Consider the following 24,761-nt stretch of genomic DNA (forward strand, 5'->3'; position numbering starts at 1 on the left):
CTCTCCTCCGGCGTTTCACTGCGTGAGCAAAGGTGAGCGCACCTTTGACCAGAATGTCCAAAATTTCCACTGCTGGGAGCAGAAAATTAGGAAATAGATCCACTGGTGTTGTAGCCCTGATGTTCATGAGCTCATCTCTGGTGAAAGAGCTCCGGGTACCGTCGCAAAAAACAGAATTAACACACAAAACAAAACAGCGCGCACCAACACACCGCGACAGCCGTCTGTGGCGCCATCTTGCTTACATTGCTTACAAAGGGTACATTAATAATGATTTCACCGAATTTGGTGGAAGCTTTTCTTGACCTCCAGTTCTTACCACCATCGCCATCATCTCTCTTCCTTGTCACTGTATTTTTCCCCCGTAGGACAGAATCTGGGAGTCGCACTACGAAAATAAACCTATCACTGGCTCCTCATGTAGTTCTAGTAATCCTAAACCTTCACGCATTTTACGTAGCAGTTGGGGCTGCATTTCCAGCGCCCCACAGGCGTTAAATTTGGCGACGTGGATAGGCCAATTATTCCTCATTTTTCCATAGCAACCATAACTGGATTGGCTATTTAGCTGAAAGTTAGGGGCGCTTTGCCGAGCGCCCCATGAGAGAATGATACGCTGTCTGTCAGTGGAAATTCACTGTTTAAGGAGTGTCAGTTGGTGGAAATGTTATTTAAATTATTTAAATTGCATGTAGGCACACACACATAGACACTATTAAGTAAAACTGATATTGATTAACTCCTTGAACCGACACCTTATCGTGGTGAAGGAGTTTGAGCACCCGAATGATCCTAGAGGCTATGTTGTCTGGGGCGTAATGCCCCTGGTAGGGTCTCCCAAGGCAAACAGGTTCTAGGTGATGGGTCAGACTAAGAGCGGTTCAAAAGCCCCTTATGACAGAAAAAAAAATCAAGGAAGCGTATGTCGCCCGGATTGGCGTCACCGGTTCGGCCTATGGGCCAAACGGCAGTGCAAAGTACCCGGCCTTCTTGGAGTCCCTGGGAGGGGTACTGGAAAGTGCTCCAACCGGGGACTCCATTGTTCTGCTGGGGGACTTCAACACTCACGTGGGTAGTGACAGTGATACCTGGAGGGATGTTGGGAGGAATGACCTCCCCGATCTGAACCCGAGTGGTGCTCTGTTATTGGATTTCTGTGCTAGTCACAGTTTGTCCATAACAAACACCATGTTCAAGCATAAGGGTGTCCATCAGTGCACGTGGCATCAGGACACCCTAGGCCGGATGTCAATGATCGACTTTGTAGTCGTATCATCCGACCTTTGGCAGTATGTCTTGGACACTCGGGTAAAGAGAGGGGCTGAGCTGTCAACTGATCACCACCTGGTGGTGAGTTGGATTCGCTGGCAGTAGAGGAAGCGGGACAGACTTGGCAGACCCAAACGTACCTTGAGAGTCTGTTAGGAACGTCTGGCAGAACCCACTGTCAGGGAGGTTTTCAACTCCCACCGAAAGTAAGGGATGCCGTCAAGCTGAAGAAGGAGTCCTATCGGGCCTGGTTGGCTCATGGGACTGCTGAGGCAGCTGATGGGTACTGGCAGGCCAAGTGTACGGCAGCTCGGGCGGTTGTAGAAGCAAAAACTCGGGTCTGGGAGGAGTTTGGGGAGGCCATGGAGGAGGACTACCGGTTGGTCTCAAGGAAATTCTGGCAAACCGTTTGGTGCCTCAGGAAGGGGAAGCAGCTTTCTGTCAACACTGTTTACAGTGGAGATGGGGAGCTGTTGACCTCGACTGGGGATATCGTCAGGCGGTGGAAGGAATACTTCAGGATCTTCTCAATCCCACTGTCATGTCTTCTGTAGAGGAAGCAGAGAATGGGGACTTGGAGGTCGATTCATCCTTCACCAGGGCTGAAGTCACTGAGGTAGTTTGCAAGCTCCTCGGTGGTAAAGCACTGGGGGTGGATGAGATCTGCCCTTAGTACCTCAAGTCTCTGGATGTTGTAGGACTGTCTTGGTTGACACATCTCTGCAACATCGCGTGGCAGTCGGGGACGGTGCCTCTGGACTGTCGCTGCTCCCCCACATCGAGAGGAGTCAGCTGAGGTGGCTCGGGCCTCGCGCCTCCCTAAGGAGGTGTTCCAGGCATGTCCCACCGGGAGGAAGCCCCGGGGAAGACCCAGGACATGCTGGCATGACTATGTTACTCTGCTGGCCTGGGAACACCTCGGGATCCCCCTGGAAGAGCTGGGGGAAGTGGCTGGGGAGAGGGAAGTTTGGGCGTCCCTGCTCAGACTGCTCCCCCCGCGACCCGGCCCTGGATGAAGTGGGAGAAAATGGATGGATGGATGGATGACATTGATTTAAAAAAAAACGCAAAAGATGTTTTTCCCCTTTGCAGCTGGTGGGGCGGAGCCCCAGCGCCCCCTATGGGCCAGCCGCTGCTGGTGCTAATACTAGTAAAGACATACAGTTGCAGTGACAGGGCCTGTTACCTGTTTAACAAACATATGCAAATGAAGAACATTTCAACCAGCTAAATGCATTTCTATTATTTCCATCTGTATTTATTGATGCTCTGAGTGTGAAATCATTAGTTGATAGCATAGAATATGATTATTTTGTATTTTGAAGATTCCAAAACACAGGATGAGATGTTGATATCCATGTGCAAGCACATACAGATAACTGGTGGACTTGTCGGTGAATGGTGGCTGGCAGACTTGGAGAGGACTGGGGGAAATTTGAATCTACGGGATGCATCATCAGTGGTGCTTCTCTAGCTCATGGGGTTTTCGGCCTTTGACACTATACACCCTCACCAGAGGCGGCCAGCTTCAGGCTGATCAGACCTGAGCTTGTGTCCCATGCACAATTAGTCATGAGAGTCGCCTTGTTGTCAAGTGGCAGACATCTCATGAGACTATGCATGGCAGGGGTGTCCTGTTCCCTGAGTTAAGCCAAAGCTGACTGCATACCTCCTGACTTGTTACTTGGGGGCCCAGCAGGGATCATTCCTCTTCAGCTAGAGCCATTGGCTGCTTCTCTCTGCCGCCTCTGATGCAGTTTTGATGGCTGCATGCTGGCTCTGGCCCCTGATTCCCAAATCCCTAAGCAGTTTGGTGGTAGATGTTCCCACAAGCCCTCTGCATGTAACCTCCACTGGGCGGACTTCCGTGTTCCAACTGCGATGTTGTACTTCAGCAGCTAACTCAGCATATCACAGATGTTTTTGCTCATATGCCTTGTCCATGGAATCCTCCCAGGGTATGGTGAGCTTAATTATGTAGACCTTCTTTACAGAAGGGGACCAGAGCACCAGATCAGGTCTCAAGGTGGTGGTGACAATCTCTGGAGGAAACACCAGCTGTTTGCCAATATCACTGCAGTTTCTAGTCAAGTGCTGAGCACAGCTGACTTCTCTCTGATGGTGTGGAGTTGCTCCTGGTAGCTGTAGCCCCTTCACGGACAAAGGCAGTTGTCCACGAGGTGTTAGATATTGGCGGTGGTAGGGCGTTGATGCTGGATTGTTTTCCCTCCAGTCTGGACGCAAGGCCCTTTAAACTTGGTTGTGGCATCAAGCGTACTGCCCTTGGGTGATCTTGCACCCTGTGAGTATGTGCCGGAGCGAGGCTGACCTGGAGCAAAGGACACACCCAGGATCTTCGCCAACCCACTGGTGGAGATTAGTTGGTGTTGGAAGGATGTCGTGTGTGGCTTTGCTTCCATGGCTCACACATCCCTCCAGCTCAACCTTCTCCTTTTGACACTCTCCCACCGTGTCCACTGTCCCTGTTTGCTGAGGGAGACTGCCTTGGCCCATCTTGCCTCTTACTCCTGAGGATGCCCTTCATCCACCACCATCTTCCTCTGTGCGAGATGTTGATATCCTTGTGCAAGCACTAACTGGTGGACTTGTTAGTGAATGGTACAAAACAGTACAAATATTCAATTAGGCTACATGTGTTCAGGAAATTGAAATTATGTAGCCATGTAAAACCTGACGCTTATCAGCCTCACATGTGACTGAATGGAAATGATGATAAATGATGTAAAAAGTGTGACAGACTCTTCTACTCTCTCTGACTTTATTAGATCCATAATAAAAGTCAATGTGGGAAGTAACAGATCATGAAGAAAGTTGTTTGTAGTCCTTTTGTTGTACAGGTTTGTGAATCAGAAAATGAATAAAGTATAAAAACTTGGAAGTGATGTGAGTTTAATGTGTTATCTGTCTTCACTCTGATATGAAACTTCAGGGATGTTGTGATGTTTGGGATCAGTCCAGTCGAATGCAGTGTCCAAACACTAACTGATATCCAATAAGCCCGTCACTTGGTAAAATACAGCCGTGAAAGCTGCTCTCGAGTATCCTTGCTCCTTGGTCCTCAGAGCTGAAATAAGAGCTTTGACACAGGCTGCAAGATGGCAGACCTGAATGACGTCTGGTTCAATTGAGAAGCGAAGACATATCAAAAAAGAGACTTGGGAAGTACCCCAGTGTAGTGACTAGCTGGTGAACATAGTGGAGCATTTAGCAGAAATTCATTTTTCTCAGGACCAAGAATGACTGCGCATGTATGATAATGTGTGTGCTGGATATGTAAATAGGCAACTGATGCTGACACATTTGCCATATAACTTTCCAAAGGTGATAAAATGTCAGAAGTTGTGTTTACAGCTTGTGGCGCTGCCCCAAAGTGTCCAGAAAATCTCTATGTATCTTTATATATTAGGGAAACATAAAAAATGATGCTGTATGTAACCAGTACTTGATGTGAAATCTTTAAATCAACTTATATCACTCAGGCTGTGAATAGGATATTTATCTGCGTGTGTGTTTTCCTGGAGGCTACATTATATTCCAAGCTGCTCTGTGTCAGCAATAGATTATAAATAGATGCTGGCCTGCACTGGAAAAGTCCCTGCAGCTGAGGGGGACTCGGGGCAGGGGAAATTTTCCCTGACAGGCTAACAGGTAATTTCTATTTTGATTCCAGTCCTTGATAATATCCCTAAACACAGCTTCATGGCACTCACTAACTACTGTTTGTCTGAGGAATATTTGCATAGGCCTGCATCAGTGGCATCACATACCCCTTTGTGTCAGACACACCATCTGCACAGACACAAACAGAAACAGAAACAAACAGAAACAGTCTGTTTCAGGCAGGGAGAATATGTTTGCATTTATTATCCATTAATATATAAAGGTAAATTATGTCTGTCTTCCTAGCATAGCCCTATTGAAAATCTATGACATACAGATGGGGTGTTATCCCCACTGACATTAGGCTGTTATTTTTGTCATATCCTTTATTTATGTATTTCAGAATTACTGTCATTATTATTACCTTCAGTGGGTTTATCTAAAGCGTCACATATTGACAGCATACATTTTTTATTATTAGATTATGAAGAATATGAGGTCATTGTAGGTGTGACTTATAAATCTTAGAGTATTGCATAATAACCATATCAGCTGTGTCAAAGCAGACACAATAAACTCTAGTGAAACAGGAAGTTGGTGGAAAAAAGCAATGACCAATTTTAAATTGGGGGGGGGGGGGGGGTTCAAGTACAGCAGTGTCTTGTTACTGGGCCATATATTTTATAAGATGCCTCCTGTGTTGCTGCTGAGATGTCTCTAATGTGAACTGCAAAAATGAGTCCTGACTTTTTGCTGTTGATCATTAGACAGTTTATACACACTTATTTTGAAAGTCATACTCTCCAGTGTTCCGTTTCAGCTAGTTTGGCTTGACGCTAGCTATAACTTAAGGCGTGTGTTTGTTTAGCCTTCTATGGAGTGGATGCCGGTGACAAGGTTACACACTGCTGCAGAGGAGCTGTCCGAGAAACAGGTGGAGTTTCTCCGTCTACTTCCCCGGTGAAGTCCTGGCGGAGGGACACGGGAGCAGGGTTCCACAGCTCTTTCGTATCATTGCCGTGTGAATTATTTGACAAGGATCACCATGACTTCGGTATGGAAGCGGCTTCAGCGGGTCGGAAAGAAAGCGTCCAAGTTCCAGTTTGCTGCTTCCTTTCAAGAACTGATGATAGAATGCTCTAAAAAATGGTGAGTAAATGTGATGACACTTTCAGCTTGGTAATGTTGTGGATGTGTGTCGCGTCTCCTTTATCAGGACCATCCTGTGTGTTTACTACACTGACAGCCTCAGCGTGTATCGGAAGAGAAAGTGGTACCACACTCCATTCAGAAATATGAACATTTTTCTCTTCGGCAAAGTCATGTACGCCACAGAACAAAATGGCCTGAGTGATATTTCCGACCCTGTTCGGCTTAAACGACATATGACAACCAATAATGTTGTTAATAAAATTCAACCTAGTATTGATTCAAGCGTTATTCCATCATTATTAACGTGCTGTGCGATACACAGTGTGGGGCGGAAGTTAACACCCTAAATTGTCTCTAAAAGTTGAGTTGTTTTTTTTTGCCAAAATGCTTTTTTGACGGAGCCTTTTTTTTAACTTTTAACATTGTGTTTTGATTCCTGATTCTGCGAGGTTGCGTGGTGTGAATGAAAACGACAGAGCCAGTCCGTGAACTGAGTCGTTAGATGCACCATGTTTTACAGAAGGCTTTCCTTCTTATGCTAATAACGCAGCCAAGTGAGTTTGTCTCATCAAAATATGGTGACGCTCCCTCAGAGAGCACGTCCCATTACTTCCGCCTCTGTTTTTCAGCCTGTTGTAGTTTTCATGTGGTAGAGCATCCTGTTTACTATGGCAGCCTGGAGCCATGCTAGAGACCAGTGATCATGTATGACAGAAGAGAGTCAGGTGTGCAGTTGGAGCAAAGATGTGGTCATCAGCACCACCAGGGCTGTGACCTGGTGAGTAGAACAGTGAAGTCATAAATTCAGTTCCCCTTCAGTGCCACCCTACTCCCCAGGGAAACTTCAGACAAGGCACCATGGCTGGATTAAACTTGTCTGGGGGCCCGGGGACAACATTTATTTGGGCCCATATTCTTCCAGCCACTACTTTCTTTCTTTCTTTCTTTCTTTCTTTCTTTCTTTCTTTCTTTCTTTCTTTCTTTCTTTCTTTCTTTCTTTCAGCTTTAAATATACGTACTCATAGCACAACAAAACAAAACCAAACAATAAATCTAAAAAGAAAAAAAAAGAGTAAGAAATCAGATTTTCCCTGGAAGTAGTTTCCAAAAAACTCTCATTTCAGTGACCTAAAACTGCATTTGTGTAAGGACTAAAGGCTGAAACCATAGAAAAATCTTTGTTTAGAAAAACACCCATGTGCCCATGGACGAGGTATGACTGGTGCAAAAGGTAATAAAGGCATGGATCGCTTTTTAGTTTTTCAAAATTTTCAGAATGATAAGATACACTTACTTTTGCTCAGACTCGCACTTGGAAAATCCTCCCTCTCACTAAAGAATTTTTTTTTTTTTTAAGTACTAGTTTCATTTGTGGGCTGCACGGTGACGCAGCAGGTAGTGCGCGTGCCTCACAGCAAGAAGGTCGCCGGTTTGATTCCCGGGTCGGGCCTTTCTGTGTGAAGTTTGCATGTTCTTGCGTGGGTTCTCCCCGGGTACTCCGGCTTCCTCCCACAGACCAAAAACATGCTCATTAGGTTGATTGGTGACTCTAAATTGCCCCTAGGTGTGAGTGTGAGTGTGAATGGTTGTGTGTTTGTGCCCTGCAATTGGCTGGCGACCGGTCCAGGGTGTACCCCGCCTCCCGCCCGTTGACAGCCGAGATAGGCTCCGGCCCCCCCACGACCTCGAAAGGGATAAGCGGCATAGAAAATGGATGGATGGATGGATGGATAGTTTTGTTTGGCACATTTAATCGAAGAATCAAAAATGGTCCCGAGGTTTCAAAATTCAACACTGTTGGAAATGAACAATCTTGGGCTTTATTAGAAACTGGATAGACTGTTGTTCTGGAACATCTAAGTCAGAGTAGTCATGGCCAAATTTTAATGGCAGTGAATTGGTGGTATTGCATTTGTTGTGGGTGTTCAGTTGTCCAACTCTTGTCTGAAACAGACATTCAAGTGGACTAAATGACACAGAAGAAGCTGCCGCTGTGCTCTTGCTTTACCCAGAGCTCAAAGGTAGTTTTAATTCAGTAATAGTCACATTTCTAGTTAATGCTAAGAGTGACCAGTATTTTACTGGTGGCAGTGGGTTTATGGGCTGCTAATCCCAGACAAACTCAAAACTCTGCAAAAAACGAGCTCCTCCTCACCGTGGACTGCTCCTGCTATAAGCTAACGCTGAGCGAGGGACTCTGTCAGTTTACTGGTAGAAGAAAACAGACTTTAATCATAAAGAACAGCAGAGGACAACATGATGAACATAGACTGGCGCAGTGGACATAATGTTTTTATGCTCTGTGGATTTTCATGCTGCTGCTGGTGAACATGAGATGGTCCCGTGGTGAAGTTGTTTACATGTTTCTCTGGATAATACTACCTCAAAGTGGACTTGCCTAGCTGAGGACCAAAGCTGAGATTGTTAAATTGCTTATGCCCATTCTTAACTTTCAGAGCACTCTTAAGAGTCATGCCTCTTCCAAGCGGTCACTGTAACAATAAAGTTTATAGCTAACATCAAGATCGACCAGCATGACATGAGCAAAACAGAGAAAGCATGCGTTCAGCAGAGCAGCAGTTATCTTCAATCTAATTTCTAAGTGCTTTACAAAGGCAACTGGACTTCCTTGAGGTTTTGGACTTGCAAGAGGCTTCTTCAGTGCTAACTGACAGGTGGCATTTATCCTCCATTTGAGGAAGTTGGAAACACTGAGCAAGACTCTTGATTACTGTACATCGTGATCATGCTTGACATTCAGCATTGTTAGTCCATTTCACTATCTGTGAATCACACAAACCCAGTTTAGCATTTTGGTCTCAATAAAGGCAGAGATGCACATGGCTAAGCCTTCCTCCACGCTGTTTTGGTGGTTCCATACAGTTGTAAACACAGAGCTCCAGTGGCTGTTCTTGGGGTGAGAAGCAGAGCAAATTGTGCATGCAGTTTAAGAAGAAGCCATTGTGTGCCAGCTCTTGGTACCAGACCAGTTTTTGATACTTACATGTCACATTTGGTTTGGTGGCAAAAATGTACTGAGGCTCAAACCCTAGCCTTGGTCTAAGAAATGAGTTTTTCAGTTGAAAGGTAAAATGATCAGTCATATGTAGTCTGGCTCTTAGTCTTTGGGGAAACACTGAAAATGTCACTTAGTCATTTTCAGCATGTTCACAGACACATTGAATAGTCAGATACTGATGGAAATCTTTAGGCTTTACAGCAAACACCCTCCTCAGTGTGCAGGTGAGGGTGTAAATCTGAACCGTAGATAACAATCATGTGCTGTTAGTGTTTGATCTGTTGGCCTGACTGCTTCAGTCTTGGCACTGCAGGAGTTCCCTCAATTCCATTATCATTACTCATGGTGCAGTCAGCATGTTCTTCCAATCCTCCAGCCCTGGCTTGCACAGTGGCCTACCTTCCTGTCACTGTTCTACTTTTCAAGAAGTATCGTACATAGCGACCAGTATCAACATGTTTCTGTCATAGAGGGTATTTAAGCACACAGTGTGAGAAATGAAACACTTTGCTTGTTCTGCACTGCAGTTATGCACTCCACTGTGATACACAATGAAATGTACAGCAGGGTGTAAATGTATTATATATGTAATGTAATGCATTTTTAAAGGGGTCTGGCAGGTGGAGATGGATTGTTAGCATTGGCAAAAATTAAAACCCTTAAGGTAAGTTAAAAAATTTCCTAGTCAAGATTTTGAAATAGTCAGAATTGATTTACTATCCTGATTCTGACATAAAAAGACAACATTTTGAGTTCAAATTTGGACTGACTACGAGGGACATATCATCTGATATTAGCTCATTGCACATATATTATCAGCATATACAGCTGATGATTGACAAGAAAGAAGAAATGCCAAAGACGTGTTTTGAAACAGTGCCACCTTTCTAGAATTTGTTTACCAGACAGTAAAGAAACTAAAGAGTAAAAAATAAAGTTTATTTTTCAACTGCCAAATGTACCAACGAGCACATTTCTTGGCCGCAGTTGTTAAAAGAACACATTTAAGGAAATCTTAAAAAATCTCTTTAGGTTATGGGCCTAATATATCATTTTCTGATATGTACGTGTGTGTGTGTTCATATATATATATATATATATATATATATATATATATATATATATATATATATATATATATATATATATATATATATATATATATATATATATGCTGCACGGTGGCGCAGCAGGTAGTGCGCGTGCCTCACAGCAAGAAGGTCGCCATTTCGATTCCCAGGTCGGGCCTTTCTGTATGAAGTTTGCATGTTCTTCCCGTGCATGCGTGGGTTTTCTCCGGGTACTCCGGCTTCCTCCCACAGACCAAAAACATGCTTATTAGGTTGATTGGTGACTCTAAATTGCCCCTAGGTGTGAGTGTGAGTGTGAATGGTTGTGTGTTTGTGCCCTGCGATTGGCTGGCGACTGGTCCAGGGTGTACCCCGCCTCCCGCCCGTTGACAGCCGAGATAGGCTCCGGCCCCCCCCACGACCCCGAAAGGGATAAGCGGCATACAAAATGGATGGATATGGATGGATATATATGGATATATATATAAAGTCTTGTAATTGTTTCTTAGTAATTTTAATTTTCACAGTCAGAATTTTGGTACAGGAAGTAAAAGTTTTGCTTAACTCTCTCTCTTTGGTGATTGATTAGAATCAGTCCTGACTTTTCAACATTTCATTTTCATGTATCGACAGAAATTGGTTTCCATCATTTTGCAATGATTGAACTGAATAGAGAGAGATCACAGTGTGTCCCAGGGCTTAATGTCCAGACCTCAAGAACAATGTGGCTGTATGGAACAGTTTGGTAAATGTTTATATTTACATGTTTACAGTGCTTTCAAACCCAGAGTACTTCCTTAATTTCTGTGAAACAGAGTTAATGTCACACAGAGCAGCTCCTTATGAGGCTGCGTCAGAACATGTTCACACTTTCTAACATCATGTGATGCCCTGAAAGCCCAGAACACACAGCAGTGAGCTCACACCTCAACCTACATATTATGTGTGCCATTTCATTAGAGTTAGGTGGATGTTTTTAGGCATTATCATCTGTGATGAGAGTGAATCTTAGAAATGTTGGTGTAATATTGGGTAGAAACAACATTCAAATAGATAGATAAGGACAAGTTCACATTTTGGTGTTTTAAAAAGATGTTTGGAAACCTGTACTTTATTCACACCTGAGGTTAAGACAATTTAATATTCCATAGCTCTGACCAAATCAAACCCTACATCACTGTACAAGATTTGTGTTAAAACTCTAGACTTGTTGCCTTTTTGTAATTCTTCTGGAACATGTATTGCAAATAGCAGTTGTGTTGTCTTTTTTCTGAAACTACAAAAAAACGTCCACGACCACAATGACATGTTTGGCTGTCAAGACTGCGTGGCCACCAGGTGCAGCAATTTGATGTCATGAGCATGACAACACTGTGCTGAACTTGCTGTTCCTCTGTGTATCCTCCTTCTCCTCCTTTTTCTACTTCTTCTTGTCCTCTTGTCCAATAGGAAAGAGAGGTGTCAACTAATCACAGTTTGTACACACCCAAACAGTCCTGAAAAGAAGGATACAACATGCAAAAGAAATTGAAACATTTATTTATGTGTAGCTGGGCCTTTAAAATTGGTGACCTGGGTGAACATGGATGACCAGTGGGCGACATCACAGACAGTACAGTGTAGCTGTGTTTTCTACAGTCTCTGACAAGAATGTGTAAAATGTGGATGAGCTAGACGGGCTGTCTCCCTGATCTGATTAGGAAACACCACCTACACTGAAGTATCACAGAGTTTAGACAGTCTGGGAAAACATTTAGAAGTTATATGATCAACAGCTTCCCTCACACCATCCAGCATTCCCTCATATGGTGAAGCTCAAACACCCCATATTTCAAACGGATAAAACAAACACTTCAGTTATTTGCAGTGCCCAGGTCTGTGTGTGTTATGGGAATGATACATATTCTGTCTGAAGAAGCTGTACTCTGGAAACCACTAATCTGCAGTCTATGGGAGCTAAAAACACTATCGTACATTTGTAGGTCAGGCTGTTGCTACAGCATAGGATCATGTCTGTGACAAATAGAGCAGCAGGTGTAGGATTGCTGTTAAGCCTCTCTGAAGTTCAGCTGGCAGAAGTCTATTTCTGTTCTCTCTCTTTCACTCTCACAACCATTCTCACTAATGCACACATTGGTTATAAGAGTCATGCAACATGAGAAGGAGGCCCAGGCACACTGTCCCCACCAGAGTTCAATCAGTAGCCTCTTTAAAGGCCAATCCTGTCAGCACTGATTCAATTTATTTTGAATTGAAGCTGCCAGTAGTTGATCATTTGCACCAGTGTTTGATTTATTCATGCTATGAATTATGCTCATGTAATGCTGGTTTACTACAACTTGACTCTTATTTTCATAGCTTAACGTGCAGGAAACATACAAAAGAAAAGTGTGATTGTTGTTAATTCTTCAGAACACAACAAGATGATGTCATGTCAACAAAAGAAAGGCAGCGTGGAAATATGACATGTATTACATTAATGTGAGGAGGGAATAGTCTTCCTCATGGCTCCATACAGATCTGACATTTTCATCTTTTCAGGGAAAGACTGACATTTAGGTCACATGCTTCTCGTATGTCATCATTTACGAGCTACTACTGTAACTTTTGCACCTCAGTGAAGCACACAGCTGTTTTTATCATCATCATTTTTTCGCTTTTTTTTAATTTCCAGTGTTTCCACTCAGGTTTTTTTTTCCACAAAAAAATGCACAAAAACATGGATGGATCTACCAGGAATCCTACAAACAGATAACAGAACATACTTTCAAAAGCACTCAAAGTGAAGTAGTGAATATGAGAATGAAACGAGGATCAGAGAGCAGTTTAAACTATCCCTGCTTTTTCAAAGAGGGCATAATTGCAGGATTGTGACATTGGATTGTTTGTTTTCTTAGATAAATTTTGGCAAATCTGGGGGTTTGTTTACAGCCTATCTGATGGTCTCATGTTTCTTGTCCTGTCTGACTTGGGCCTCCTATACCCTGTGCAACTTTGGGCTGCTCCAGAAATAACTGTCAAAAGAAAATAAAATTCTGAATTTGTCATACGTTTAGGATCAAATTCTCCCATGTCCCATGGACACACTGTATATATACACTGGTCAGGCATAACATTAAGACCACTGACAGATTAAGTGAATAACACTGATTATCTCTTTATCATGGCACCTGTTAGCGGTCGGGATATATTAGGCAGCAACTGAACATTTTGTCATTAAGGGATTATCTGTTAGAAGCAGGAAAATGAACGTAAGGATTTAAGCGAGTTTGACGAGGGCCAAATTGTGATGGCTAGATGACTGGGTCAGAGCATCTCCAAAACTGCAGCTCTTGTGGGATGTTCCCGGTCTGCAGTGATCAGTATCTATCAAAAGTGGTCCAAGGAAGGTTCCTGTAGTGAACCGGTGACAGAGTCATGGGCGGCCAAGGCTCAATGATGCACGTATGGAGCGCAGCCTTCGCTCCATACGCTCCATACGTGCCCGTGTGGTCCGATCTAACAGACAAGCTACTGTTGCTCAAATTGCCAAAAAAGTTAATGCTGGTTCTGATAGAAAGGTGTCAGAATACACAGTGCATCGCAGTTTGTTGTGTATGGGGCTGAATAGTTACAGACCAGTTAGGGTGTCCATGCTGACCCCTGTCCACGGCTGCAAAATGGGCACATGAGCATCAGAACTGCCCCACGGATCATTGGAAGAAGGTGGCCTGGTCTGATGAATCACATTTTCTTTTACATCACGTGGATGGCTGGTTGCGAGTGTGTCGCTTACCTGAGGAACACGTGGCACTTGGAGGTGGTGCTTTGGGCAATGTCCTGCTGGGAAGCATTGGGTCCTGCCAACCATGTGGATATGACTTTGACATGTACCACCAACCTAAACATTGTTGCAGACCATGTACACCCTTTCATGAAAACAGTATTCCCTGATGGCTGTGGTCTCTTTCAGCAGGACAATGCTCCGTGCAACAAAGCAAAAATGGTTCAGGAATGGTTTGAGGAACACAACAATGAGATTGAGGTGTTGCCTTCAAATTCCCCTGATCTTAATCCAACCAAGCATCTGTGGACAAACAAGTCTGATCCATGGTGGCCCCACCTCGCAGTTTATAGGAGTTGAAGGATCTGCTGTTAACATCTTGGTGCCAGATACCACAGCACACCTTCAGGGGTCTAGTGGAGTCCAGGCATCGACAGATCAGGGCTGTTTTAGCAGTGAAACGGGCGCCAACACAATATTAGGCAGGTGGTCATAATGTTATGCCTGATCGGTATGTGTGTGGTAACTTTGTTGTTCACCTGCGGAATGTTTCAAACAGATGTTTTTTTGAGCAGCCCAACTTTCCCAACTTGTTTGATATGTGTTGCTCACATAAAATTCAAAACATATATTTACAAAAATCTTATCATCATTATTATAAAGTTAATATTTTTAGTACTTTTGCTTAAGTAAAGGATCTAAATACTTCTTCCACCTCTAATCATATCCCAGCCTTAGATTTAATGTCTTAGACAGCAGTGGAACCATAGCCACAGATGCTGGTTGGGTTAACCCAACATTAACGTTGACCGACAACAACAACAACAACAACAACAACAACAACAAACTGCTTTGTACTTTTGTAGATACACAATTGTGGACAGTGAAATATTTGTTTATTGTGATCATGACACGTTTGTGGGTTAGAGCTATTAAAGTCCAATAAAATGTTGTTGCAGTTGGAGATTGCACTGAAACAGGAAACACATGCTTGAATTTGGTTTGGTTGTTTTGGTTTCAACAGAGGACAATGGGAGAATGAATATATGTATACAGAAATATAATGTAAACAGAGTATACAGTGAACTGGAGGGGAGCAACATTGCAGTTTGCCAGTCTTCTGCACTACACCTGCTGGTTTTGCTTATGTGTGTATGTGGTTTGCTGGCAAACATTGTTGATGAGAAACTTATGAACTCACCAATATTTTGTATTTGAACTATAACCACAGACAAAAAGTATTTTGTGATTGGTTGGTTCCTTATCTTGAAATCATATCTGGATACCTTTATCATAGTTGTCTATGCAAGTTCATTCTTGACCTTTGAGCAGTATTAACAAACAAAGCCTCCATTCACTAGCATTTTTCTAAAAGTTTGCTCAACAGTTAGTAGTAGACAATAAAAAGGAATACAAAATAGGATTAACTATATATGTGTGTGTGTGTGTGTGTGTGTGTGTGTGTGTGTGTGTGTGTGTGTGTGTGTGTGTGTATGTATACACACACACACACACACACACACACACACACACACTCACACATATATATGCAGGATTTTTTTTCAGCAGCGGGGGCAGGCTCTCTGGGGAGCCATGGCAGCATAAACAACTGACACTTGACTGCAGATTTTACTTTTACAACCTGTTTATTGAATGGCCAGTTGAAAATTGCTTTTTAAAGGCTGGATGTAAAAATAAAAAATGCTTATGCTCCCAACATAAGCGGCAGAACATTCCTATAGGAGTAAAGTGGCATTATTGATCATTGCTCTTACAATGGAAATACCATCCATCCATCCATTATCTATACCGCCTATCCCTTTCGGGGTTGCGGGGGGCTGGAGCCTATCCCAGCTACAATGGGCGAGAGGCAGGGTACACCCTGAACCGGTCGCCAGCCGATTGCAGGGCCACATGCAAAGACAGACAAACATTCACACTCACACTCACACCTACGGACAATTTAGAGTCATCAATTAACCTAATGAGCATGTTTTTGGTCTGTGGGAGGAAGCCGGAGTACCCGGAGAGAACCCACGCATGCATGGGAAGAACATGCAAACTTCACACAGAAAGGCCCTGCCCGACCCGGGGATCGAACCGGCAACCTTCTTGCTGCGCCACCGTGCAGCCAATGGAAATACACTGAATTTATTTATTATTTTATTTTTTATTTATTTAACAGAAATATTGACATGTATATTATGCAAAAAAAAGGAAAGGAAAAAAGAGTTCATCAACACTTACCATTATCAGTGTGGTAGAGCCATGAGTGGAACTGGCTATTTTTTTCAACCCATTTAGGGTCCCAGCTGATAGCCTGTGCTTCCCTTTAGGTTTTTCTCCTCTACTCTCATCTCTCTCTCCTGCTCCTTCACTCGGCTCTCCTTCACTTTGTTCCACTGCTCCTCCGTGTCTAATGTTACTTGTCTATACGATTACATAAAACATTAATGTTAGATAATTTACACTCACATCACATCTGATTACCAGTGTGGACACATTTTTTTACCTAACCATCATCATTTATGAGTCAGTAAAAGGCTAATGATACCTGACAAGTAGTGATGGGAATTGCAGCTCCGGTTCTCAGCTTTCATAAAAGAGCTCTTTCGGCTCCCAAGTGGCTCCTCAGATTTTTTGTTGCTTAAATTAGTTTATTACCAAAATAATGTGAAATTATGTGTAAATTTATTTACTAATGTACAAAACATGCTTTATATCAAATTTTACTGCATTTCCTGCGGTTACTCATTTTCTCACCTTTACAGCGTTTAGCCTAACAGCAGTAGCGCAAAACAGTAGGTTTGGGATGTCATGATGTGAAACAACCTCAACACAGTGCTGTGTAAAATGATGCTGACAGTTAAATGTTAAATGATGTTAGTTTGACAGCTGTTGGAATGAAGGACCTGTGGAAACATTCATGCTTACACAGTAGATGCAGCAGTCTGTTGCTGAAGGAGCTGCTTAAGCTGTCTCATGCTGGAGGTGTGAAGGATGTCAGCTTGGCTAACGTCCTCCTCTCACTCACCACCTCGGTGGTGTCCAGAGGGCAGTCCAAGACAGAGCCAGCTCTCCTGACCATTTTGTTCAGTGTTTTTCTATCCAGCTCAGAGCTTCCACAGCCCTAGCAGACCACTGCATAGAAAATTGCAGATGCCACCACAGAGTCATAAAATGTTTTTAACTGTCTCTTAAACCTCAAAGGACCTCAGTCTTCTTAGCAGATGGAATCGACTTTGGCTCTTCTTGTACAGGACATCTGTGTTGTTTGTCCAGTCCAGTTTGTGGTTGAGGTGAACACCCAGGTATCTGTACTTGCCCACAATCTCAATGTCCAAATGCTGGATGTTCAACGGTGTAGTCTGTGATACCTTCCTGTGGAAATCTATCTCCATCTCATTTGTTTGCTGGCATTTATGTGCAGGTAGTTCAATTAACACCATTCAACAAAGTTGGTGATAACCTCCCTGTTTTATAGTTTGTTCCCCTGTGATACACGTCCAGTGATCCTGGGTGCATCCTGTATCATCGGAGAACTTCAGGAAGTGTTGTGTTGTGTCTGAAGTCCCATGTGTTGAGGGTGGAGAGGAAAGGAGACAGCACCCTTCGGAGCCCCTGTGCTGCAAACTGCCACAGCAGACACACCGTTGCTAAGCTTCACATACTGTGGTCCGTTGGTGTGGTAGTTGATGGTCCACGCAGCCAGATGGCAGTCTACTCCAGCACCTTCCAGCTTCCCCCTGAGCAGTGATTGTTGGAGAAGTCATAAAACATGACCCTCACAGTGCTCCCAGTGTTCTCCACGTGGGAAAGAGATCTGTGAAGCAGGTACATGACTGTGTCCTCCACACCAGTGCCCGGTCTATATGCAAACTGTAGGGGGTCCAGCTTGCTGCTCACCAGGTGATGGAGGTTGTTGAGTATGATCCTCTCCATGGTCTTCATCAAATTGAGACTATCACTTGGGGGGAAGGGTTTATAGTCTCTCATGTGGAGTGGAGTGTGGTTAAGTGGTGTGAGAAATGTGCTGTTGATGTCAGCGAAGCTCCTGGGGAGAAGGAGGGGATGTGGAGAATTAACGCCATTAGTTATGGGCTCTGGTGGGTGGGGGAGGAAACAGGGGTAGAATCAAATCTGTTGAAAAACAGATTCAGTCCATTTGCCCATTCCCAGTCTCCAGATTCTTGGCCCCTCCCACTGTCATTGGTGGGGACTGAGATTGTTTTCAGGCCTTTTCAGACCTCTCTGGCATTTTTCTCCTGAAGGCACTACTAATAAACGACAAAGAAAGGCAGCAAATCCTTACATTCAAGAAGTTTTCTAAAGAATACCTTATGAGTATTTGCAATTTTTTCTGGATATTTGTGGATATGACTTTACTCATCAGAAAAAAAACACATTAGGGGATAGTGAGATATTTATCCGTCATGGTACACATTTGTGGCTCTTTCCTACAGATCTGCTGCTGTATGAACAGGACAAAAACTCACAAACAAATAGGAAATAGGGAAGTCACACATATGGTGTAGGCCATAAACTGACAGGAAGTGATCCGCAAATATCTTCAGTATCACTCTCATACAGCGTTTACAGTCTTTGACCGCTCTTATAAATGTTTAATACCTGCCACAAAAACTTGACATGACTTCCTTTTTTCTTTGTTAGAGCTGTTGTTCTAAAGTCTCAGGCACATATACAATCAGAGCAGTTTTTTCTGAGGAGATGTATCCTCCATCATGGCCTTCTTACTCACACAGTCACAAGATTTTAATTTTCTCCTGGCTGAACTCTTCAACTCAGTGTTTTGAAAGCACACAGATGGGCTTGTGTGCTTGCTCCATGGTTTTTGGCTTGTTTTTGACAAGCCATCATCTCCTGAGCCTGAGCTCTACCCCAGACTGCGTTATAAGATTTGGTAAAATTAGATGATAATTTGCTGATTGCTGAGGTGATAATGGGTTGATGCAGCTATGAAACAATAATAGGACACAAACAGGAACAGAAAAACAAGGAAACAGAGCTTCCTGGGAAGAAGAGTGTTCTTTGGGCCACAGAAGGGGCTCGAGGGATGCCAGTGTGACTCAGTCTACCACTTCAGTCCAGACTGAAATAGCTCTTTAGATGGAATACTGTGACATTTAGTATAATTTATGGTCCCCATAGGTTGAAACCTCTTGGCTTTGGTCCCAAAGCTGACCCTGACTTTTCCTCTACCATCATCATTAGGTTAACATTTTTGGTTGTGAATGAAGTATTTCAACAACTATGGATTTTTTGTGATGCAACTTGGTTCAGACATTCATGTTTATTTTCAGGATGAATTGTGATTACTTGAATTTTAATCTAATCTAGTGATATTGTCATTGCATGTTAGCATGCTGACAGTAGCATTTAGTTCAAAGCAATGCTATCTCCATGTGCAGCCAGACAGAGCTGCTACTGGGACTCCAGTGTACTTGGTAGAGTTTGATACCAAGTGCACTAAATTTACTTTGCACCATTTTGAGTGTTCGAATTCTTACTGTGAGATTTACACACTTTACAGCACAGTACAGTAGAGTGCAGATGACCATCACTCATGATGTATGTATATATTTGCTTAGTAGAAACACTAAAATGTTATTTGTGCTGTGCTGTGATTTCAGGCAACCAGACAAACTGAGAGTGGTGTGGATCAGGAGAAACAGACGTCACAGCACAAAGGTAATAGACCAAAGGAGAATGAGATGAGATGAGATTCATTCAGAAACATTCAAAATAAGCATTTATCTCAGGATTCTTGGAGGAAAAATGGCTAAAATGCTAAGCAGCAATTTTGAGATTGAATCCCTTGTTTCTGTTGTTTCTGTTATCTTTTCTGTCAGCTCCACAGCTGGCAGCCAGGGATTAAAAACCCCTACAGAGGTCTGGTGGTTTGGCAGATTCCAGAGACTTTAGACATCACTGTCACACTCTTCAAGGTATGAAGTTAACTCTCTGCGTAATTGTGGCTGTAAATTAATTGGATTACTGATGGGAAATGGATAACTTGGTTTTTAATCTGGATGGGTAATGGCATGAAGTAATTCTTTGTCAACAGGAACCTACTGCAGAGGAGTTTGAAGACAAGGACTGGACTTTTGTCATTGAAAATGTGAGTCTGCTGTGTCTGTGTTAACCTTAGTTGTGATGTTAAATGTTTGCTTTTAATTAGAAAACTCAGATGGATGATACATAGGAAGAGGGAATTGACTGTGCTTAGATTTAACTGCCTTGTCCTTTGTTTTTATTTATTAGGAGACAAAAGGCCGTAGGAAGGTGTTGGCATCAGCTGATGTCAATATGAAGAAGTTTGCTAGTGCCACGCCAGCCCAGTATGATGTAACACTGAATCTCAAACCACTGTCTGTCAAAGTGGTGGAAGCCACACTGAAACTGAACTTGTCTTGTGTCTTTCTCAAAGAGGGCAAGGCCACGTAAGTTATCAACTTAGCAGCATATCAGCAAAGTGAAATTAAGTAATTCTTCAAAGTTGTTTAGTTGTACCCCAGAATTTAAGGCAGTAGTTGAACCAAATGTTGGACCAATATGGGTTTTTGAAGACCAATACTGATATTTTTGGACATAGACATTCTTAGACATCTAATGTTGTAAGAAGTTTCTTTTCCTACTCTCCACAGAGATGAGGACATGCAGAGTTTGGCCAGTCTAATGAGCATGAAACAGAGTGACATTGGAAATCTTGATGACTTTAATGACAGTGATGATGAAGCTGGTGAAGACAGGAGGGCCAGCTTTGGAACTGGACACAGTATTCATGTTACTGGTAAGGCTGTGAACACACTGAGGCAGTTAAACCAAATTAACACGCATTCAGTCAGAGAGGGGACAGTCTGAGACGGAATCCTAGTCTGAGGCTGTAATTGAAATGCTGGCAGATATTACTGCAGGTCTTGCGGTTTGTGGGTAGCACACATCAGTGGGCAAAGTGAGCAGCTGGCCTGGGGCCCCAGCCCCTCAAGGGGCCTGAAGACTCCAGGATCACTCTGTTACATTTGTGGTTATTGGATTAATTAGGATTTAAGCCATGAAGGGGCAAAACCCTGTTTTGTTTGTGCCTGTTTATTATTATTATTATTATTAGGGTCCAAGCACTGAGGGGTCTCAACCCCAAAATGGGTTTAAGCCTAGCAGGACTGAGAAAAATATTTGTATCTTTAAATTGAAATCTTGTTTTTTCAAATTTCAATCATGGTACATATCTTCAGTTTTTGAAGTGTACCTCTAAACCCAGTGAACAGAATTTCACCTGTTTCATGTGTGCATGCTCTGGGTGTACAAGTATTAGCTAAATCTGAAGTGGCATATTGATTGGCGCAAGCGGGTGTAGCCTATCACATATTGGCTGAGAACTGAACATGTCTCTAAAGCAATCCTGATTAAAGTCACTGGAGCCACCCTGTGCCATCCTTGAACATTTCCACCGAGCTTCGTTCATATCTGATCAAGGGGGCGTAAATGGCAGATCTAAAAAGCTGCAGGCTTTGTAATGAGAAAACAAGTGTGTAATTGGTCTGACTCCTTGTTTATACAGAACAGCGCAAAAGGGCTCGAACTTGGAGTCGCCACTTGTGGCTATATTTGCATGTTTGTTTGGTCATACTTTATCTACTGCTAAAACACTATCTGAATAGTAGAATCTGACTCTTGTGTCTGACAGCATGCGATCAACTAGAGAGGAGAGGTATCACTCTTTGAATTATTGGATCTACAGAAACTCAGTCCACTATCAAACATACACCTGTGTAGTCAGACAAGGGTGTCCCCTCTCAGCTTTTTATTTCTCTATGAACTGTCTTTCTCAAACTGATGCTTTCTCTTTTGTTTCCCATTTAAAACTCACTTCCCTTTTCACTTACTCTGTCTGCTGTGGCTTTTTGTCTTTGTATAACAGCTTCTGCCACAAGAGTACATGATCTGGCTTGGAGGCCTGTAGTTGAATCAGGCCCCACAGGTAACTTTCTGTTCCCTGATTTACTCTTCCACCCTCCTGTTTGGTCCTCATTGATCTCCTACCATCCACTGCACAGTATTCCATCTTTAGCCTTGTGGTATTATGATATAACAAAAGTGGCTCCAATTGTTGTGATTTTCTCAGTTATTCTTAGTGGTTCTGAGTAGTTTCATTGTTTTGAACACACATTTTAGTCCGTCCACTGTCCTTTTCAAAAGTCCATTCGTTAATGTGATTCCTCTTCCACTTTTCACCTCTACTCCTCTGTTCTCCACTGTCCTCATGTGTTTCATCAAATATGCTGCAAAACCTCATGTCCGCTTTTTACGTCTTTATTCTGTATTTTGCTGCTCGTGTCTCTCTGTCTACTTGTTCTTCTTGTCTTTCAATCCTCCATTCACTCTTATCTTTCAACCAGTAACCTCAGAGATGGATTGGAAAACACCCTCTGGCATTTCTTCCACCATCTCGGTCCCATCTTGTCCTCCTCTGCCTGACCCCTCTGTTCCATCCTTTTCACGCATGCGACCACCAAGCACTACCCAGCAGGCTCGACCCTCCCCTTATGCCTACTCATTGCCAGCATTTACACGTGCTCACCCTCCTGCACTTCCCAAAATCTTCCAGCCCAGTGCCGGATCAGGTATCGGTCAACAGATATTCCTTGTCCTGTACGGTCTTATATCTTGTCGGATTATTTTGGCAGATTTGTAATTCATACCACTCTGTATGGTTGCCAGGAATATTAGATGCATTTAATAATTGAAAACTGATTCAACATTTAGGTTAAAATGTACTTTCTTTACGTGTTATTTATGCAGCAATTAATTCAGAAGAAATTGTATGGTTTCACATGTAAGTGACCTCACAAGATAAAAACCTCACTTTCCTATGGTGGAAGACCCAGTTTAAAAGTCAACCACACTACCTTCCATGTAAGTTGATTGGAGAGTTTAAACCTAAAGATGCAAGCACATGCATCGTTATCCACTCTAACAGGCTGGTCACGTAGTTGAGCGTGTGATCCTGTAGTTAAGTGTTTTTGGAATGAAGTAAGTAGAACCGGGCCACAACTTTAAAACATGATCTGGAGATATGTAGAATGGTATATATTTTTAATTGGTTTGAGACTCCCCCTGCTGTGTTGATAAGGCAAGCTACAGTAAGAGAATAAAAATCATGTCTCTGCCAAGGAATGAACTGAATGGCTTCATTTTGAATCCTTGAACCTTACCCCTAAAGCTCAACTGTGCATAAACAGATATATAAAAACAACAATTTGTGGTTTGAGAGGGAGTTAAGTGCTGTAAATATTTCTTGGCAAACAGCAGTTGAATGTCGGGAGAAGCTTCTTGAATCTTTTCTCCCCTGCTTCTGGTGTTTATGCTAAGCTAAGCTAACCACACAGACATGGGAATGGTATCCATCCTCTCTTCTCACTCTTGGAAAGAAAGCAGATATACATATTTCCCAAAATGATGAATTATTTGAGGCCAAAAAAAATGACAAAACCACTTTTACCACTCAAATTTACTTAGTGTAAAGTGAGTGTCTCAACCAATCATTCTCTAGAACTACAAACATGTTTATTTTTGGAGGGTTACTAGTTCATTCAAGGTCTACTTTCAGGTTATTAAGTCTTAGTCCTGATTTTGCCAAACCAATATGGACTTTCTCTGTTTGCAGTTTGCTTGGCTGTGGCACACTGTTTATTTTTTGTTTCACTGACCTTTTTTTTTTTCTCCATTTTTTGGTTTGTCTTCCCGCTCTCCCCTTTCCTCCTACTTTTCTGCCACTTCCTGTGTATTCTCTGCTCTTTTTAGTGGCCATTTCAGCTCCTCGAAGGCCCCATAGCTTCCACAGTGACTCCTCTCCAGCTGAGGCCTTGGAACCTCAGGGTTTCTCTACCTTCACCCCTTCTAAAGCCCTCTCCACCTCTTCTCTCTGCTCTTCACCCTCTGATTCATCCCTCCCTCCTCCCACTCCCTGTGATGCGTCACAACCAGGTATTACGTAATTCAGTTGAAAAATTGTGTTTGGTTTCTAATTAAGATTGGTATAACTGAAGACTATCCAATACAACTACCTATACACTACACATGACACTATTTGTTGGTCTTGGTTTGCTGAAAGGGCTAATGCTACATTCATATTTAATAGAAAAGACAGACATGGGCTCCTACTTCAAGAAATATCTTTCAGATATGAATATATCTTGAAAATATATATAGAAATAACAGCTGTCAGATAATTAACACCAACATACTATTCACCTCAGCCCGTAGGTAGTAACCTTTCATGGGAACTAAACACATGTTTACCAAACACAATCTCAAACTCATTTCTGAAGGAAAAAAACGTTACTACAAGTACTTGGAAGAAGCTGTTTGTCATTGCCCTTCAAAACTGTTACAAATTACTGATGCAAAAAGATTTCCATTACATTACATTACATCAGTCGTGCAACTGTTTGGCATTACCATTACCAGGCAGTTACCCACATGTGGTAGCAATGACATGCCACTGGTAAGTAATATTAATATTACTGTTGATTACATTCTGACTACTGTTCACTATCTGCAAACTGTCATGCACGACACCAAGCTAAGTACTACTTCTGTAACAGCCAAGCTAGTTAGCTAACTATCTGTCTGAAGAGTCAAAGATAAAATGATAGAGGTTTTTCTTTCCCAAGGAAACCATCTTTGGTACGCATACCACCATGCAGAGTGCATGTTAGCCAGACAAAAGCCATGAGTTTGTGTTTTGTTGTTTCATGGAATTAATGTTGGTTAGTTACAGTTGTGCTTCCAACTTTATAGCTGGCAACAGTAACCAGCTATTCTTGTACTTGTTTACTGCTTGTTA

At 42.8% G+C, this 24,761-nt stretch overlaps 1 protein-coding gene across 1 annotated transcript in view; it reads left to right on the top strand.

Moving 5' to 3' along the window:
- Window positions 1–5,769: 5,769 nt before the first annotated feature.
- ehbp1l1a (EH domain binding protein 1-like 1a) overlaps window positions 5,770–24,761 on the top strand; it is a 44,845-nt gene continuing 25,853 nt past the window's right edge. Inside the window, exons 1-9 of the mRNA XM_070993583.1 lie at window positions 5,770–6,039; window positions 19,546–19,603; window positions 19,765–19,860; window positions 19,980–20,033; window positions 20,177–20,355; window positions 20,560–20,705; window positions 21,834–21,893; window positions 22,312–22,536; window positions 23,717–23,899. Of these exons, the coding sequence (XP_070849684.1) occupies window positions 5,936–6,039; window positions 19,546–19,603; window positions 19,765–19,860; window positions 19,980–20,033; window positions 20,177–20,355; window positions 20,560–20,705; window positions 21,834–21,893; window positions 22,312–22,536; window positions 23,717–23,899 (1,105 nt within the window). The 5' untranslated portion in view covers window positions 5,770–5,935. The remainder of the gene's footprint in view (window positions 6,040–19,545; window positions 19,604–19,764; window positions 19,861–19,979; window positions 20,034–20,176; window positions 20,356–20,559; window positions 20,706–21,833; window positions 21,894–22,311; window positions 22,537–23,716; window positions 23,900–24,761) is intronic.

This window comes from Chaetodon trifascialis, chromosome 23 (genome assembly GCF_039877785.1).
Source record: "Chaetodon trifascialis isolate fChaTrf1 chromosome 23, fChaTrf1.hap1, whole genome shotgun sequence".
Classification (NCBI taxonomy): Eukaryota; Metazoa; Chordata; class Actinopteri; order Chaetodontiformes; family Chaetodontidae; genus Chaetodon; species Chaetodon trifascialis.